At 72.3% G+C, this 3,450-nt stretch overlaps 1 protein-coding gene across 1 annotated transcript in view; it reads right to left on the bottom strand.

Moving 5' to 3' along the window:
• The window catches only part of AURANDRAFT_72267 (hypothetical protein), a gene marked incomplete at both ends in the record, with an annotated part of 6,665 nt that extends 4,534 nt beyond the window's left edge, over nt 1-2,131 (bottom strand). The window contains one exon of the mRNA XM_009041710.1: nt 40-2,131. Coding sequence (XP_009039958.1) covers nt 40-2,106 — 2,067 coding nt within the window. The remainder of the gene's footprint in view (nt 1-39) is intronic.
• Nucleotides 2,132-3,450: the final 1,319 nt, after the last annotated feature.

Below are 3,450 nucleotides of genomic sequence, written 5' to 3'. Positions count from 1 at the left end.
CGCGACGGCCAGCGCCGCGCCGTCCGCGCTGAGCGACACCGACCTGCCCGACCAGTCGTCCGCGGCCTCGCCGTCGATGTCGTCGCCGCGCTGCTTCCAGGTCTCGTCGACGGGGTCCCACGCGAACACGCGCGCGTGGCCCGCGTTGGAGCCGGCGCCGCCGTTCCTGGGCGCCCCGACGGCCAGCGCCGTGCCGTCCGCGCTCAGCGACACCGAGTAGCCCGAGTCGTCGCCCGCGGCCTCGCCGTCGATGTCGTCGCCGCGCTGAACCCACGTCTCGTCGACGGAGTCCCACGCGAACACGCGCGCGTGGCCCGCGTCGGAGCCGCCGCCGTCGTTGTAGATCGCCCCGACGGCCAGCGTCGCGCCGTCCGCGCTCAGCGATACCGACCAGCCCGACCAGTCGCCCGCGGCCTCGGCGTCGATGTCGTCGCCGCGCTGCTTCCACGTCTCGTCGACGGAGTCCCACGCGAACACGCGCGCGTGGCCCGCTTCGTAGCCGGCGCCGCCGTTGTAGGGCGCCCCGACGGCCAGCGTCGTGCCGTCCGCGCTCAGCGACACGAACTCGCCGTCGATGTCGACGCCGCGCTGAACCCACGTCTCGTCGACGGGGTCCCACGCGAACACGCGCGCGTGGCCCGCGATGGAGCCGAGGTCGTCGTCGCCGTTCGTGTACGCCCCGACGGCCAGCGTCGTGCCGTCCGCGCTGAGCGACACCGAGGAGCCCGAGTAGTCGTACGCGGCCTCGCCGTCGATGTCGTCGCCGCGCTGAATCCACGTCTCGTCGACGGAGTTCCACGCGAACACGCGCGCGTGGCCCGCGCTGGAGCCGGCGCCGTCGTTTCCGGACGCCCCGACGGCCAGCGTCGTGCCGTCCGCGCTGAGCGACACCGAGGCGCCCGAGTTGTCGTCCGCGGCCTCGCCGTCGATGTCGTCGCCGCGCTGAATCCACGTGTCGTCGTCGGAGTTCCACGCGAACACGCGCGCGTGGCCCGCGTAGGAGCCGGCGCCGTCGTTTCCGGACGCCCCGACGGCCAGCGCCGTGCCGTCCGCGCTCAGCGACACCGAGGCGCCCGACCAGTCGTCCGCGGCCTCGCCGTCGATGTCGTCGCCGCGCTGAACCCACACCGCGGGCGTCGGCGCGGTCGTCGGCGCGGGCGTCGGAGTGACCGTCGGCGCGGGCGTCGTCGGCGCGGGCGTCGGAGAGACCGACGGCGCGGGCGTCGGCGCGGGCGTCGGCTCGGGCGTCGGCGCGGGCGTCGGGCAGCCCTCCCCGGAGGCGTTCGCCTCCTCGAGCGATTGCACCGTGGCCTCGCAGGTCTCCTGCTTCTCGATCGCGTCCGCGAGCGCGTCGGCGCTGGTCTCGAGCTCGACGTCCTTGGTCTCGAGCTCGGCGCTGAGGTTCGTGATGTTCGCGTTCAACGCGACGATTTGCTGCTCCTGGGCGGCGCACGAGGCCCCCGCGAACGCGCTCGTCGACGTCGACTCGGTGAAGGCGTCCGACCCCCCGCCGCCGGCGTCCTTGTCGACGATGCAGCGCTTCTGGTTGTTCTTCCACTTGCAGCCCCTCTTCCGCGCGCCCTCGGACATGCAGTCGCGCTCGTCGTCGATCTCCTCGCACTTGGCGTTCCGGCACTTCTCCTTCTTGAAGCTCCACGCGCAGATGTTCGCGTACTTCTTCTTGTGGCACGTCTTCTTGTTCTTGACCTCGGCGCACTTCTTGCGCTTGTTCTTGCACTTCTCGCGGCTCTTGCTCCAGGAGCAGTCGGCCTTGTTCGCGGCGTTCTTGCACACCTCGCGGCTCGTGATGTCGGAGCACGCGCCGCGCCGCTCGGACTGCTCGGCCGCGGCGCGCCGGCGCTCGTTCTCGTCCTCGAACGCGACGTTCTCGGTGCTCGTGTCGGACGCCTCGAGGCCCTTGAGCACCGACGCGACCCCGTTCTTCGCGACGGCGAGCGCGGCCGATGAGGCCGCCGGATGGAGGTGCTTGAAGACCTCGACCACGGCCTCGACCGGGTCGGCCTTCGTGTTCAGCTTGACGACCCCCGCCGCCGCGGCGAAGGTGACGATCCAGGGAAGCAAGAGCGCGCGGACGATGACGTGCATGGTTGAGTCTGCGGGTGCCTGCGGGGGAATCGACGCGGTTCCGCGGCGACGATCGACAGACGAGGCGCGCGAATCAGGGGTTGAAGACCTTTCAGGCACGTCCGCCGACGGCCGGGAGGCCGGCCGCCGGACGCGCCACGGAAGAGCGAGTCGCTCTTCCGCGTCGTCGAGGTGCCCGCCGCGGACCACGCCGCCGGCGGGCCGCGAGGTGGGAGGCCGGGCTTGCATGCGCTTGGCGTGCACCGAGGACTCGAAGACGTAGCGGAGCGGGTCCCGGCGCGCCGGCCGCCGGCCGCGCCGAGTCGCTCTTCGCCGTCGTCGAGGTGCCCGCCGCGGACCACGCCGCCGGCGGGCCGCGAGGTGGGAGGCCGGGCTTGCATGCGCTTGGCGTGCACCGAGGACTCGAAGACGTAGCGGAGCGGGTCCCGGCGCGCCGGCCGCCGGCCGCGCCGCGCAAGAGCGAGTCGCTCTTCGCCGTCGTCGAGGTGCCCGCCGCGGACCACGCCGCCGGCGGGCGCGAGGTGGGAGGCCGGGCTTCCATGCGCTTGGCGTGCACCGAGGACTCGAAGACGTAGCGGAGCGGGTCCCGGCGCGCCGGCCGCCGGCCGCGCCGCGCAAGAGCGAGTCGCTCTTCGCCGTCGTCGAGGTGCCCGACGCGGACCACGCCGCCGGCGGGCCGCGAGGTGGGAGGCCGGGCTTCCATGCGCTTGGCGTGCACCGAGGACTCGAAGACGTAGCGGAGCGGGTCCCGGCGCGCCGGCCGCCGGCCGCGCCGCGCAAGAGCGAGTCGCTCTTCGCCGTCGTCGAGGTGCCCGCCGCGGACCACGCCGCCGGCGGGCCACCGCCGCCCCCCGGGGCGACGACGACCGCGCTTCGGGGGGTGACGCCTCCCCCCGGGGGCGGACGGGCGCGATCGCGGTCGTGGGGAACTTTTTTTTTGGGATGGCGTGGGCGGAGCGAAAAGGGGTCGTAAAAGCGGGGCTTTTGGGGGGGGGGGGACTTGTTGGGACGCCGGGAGGCTACGAGAGAGGTACGAGGTGTGAGTATGACGCGTGGCGAGTGTGCGGTGAGCGTGGGGTCGAAAAGATGGCCAGGCGTTGAATGTCTCGCTGACGCCTGCGACCCCCAGGCCAGCGATGCCCCCTACGTTTACAGACGCGTCAAAGCCTGCGGGCGGGTGCTTGCGCGCCACGCCAGTGTAGTGATCAACGTACATCTAGGTGCACCCGTAGGAAATTAATTAATAAAGATCAATCATCGAATTCCGTCCGGCGGAGCCAGAGCCATTAGTCCTCCATAGAGGCTGTGCGTCGACCGCGCGCGCGGGCGCGGTGTCGCGGAGGT

This window comes from Aureococcus anophagefferens, assembly GCF_000186865.1.
Source record: "Aureococcus anophagefferens unplaced genomic scaffold AURANscaffold_23, whole genome shotgun sequence".
Taxonomy (NCBI): Eukaryota; class Pelagophyceae; order Pelagomonadales; family Pelagomonadaceae; genus Aureococcus; species Aureococcus anophagefferens.
This window is presented reverse-complemented; position numbering and strand designations above follow the sequence as displayed.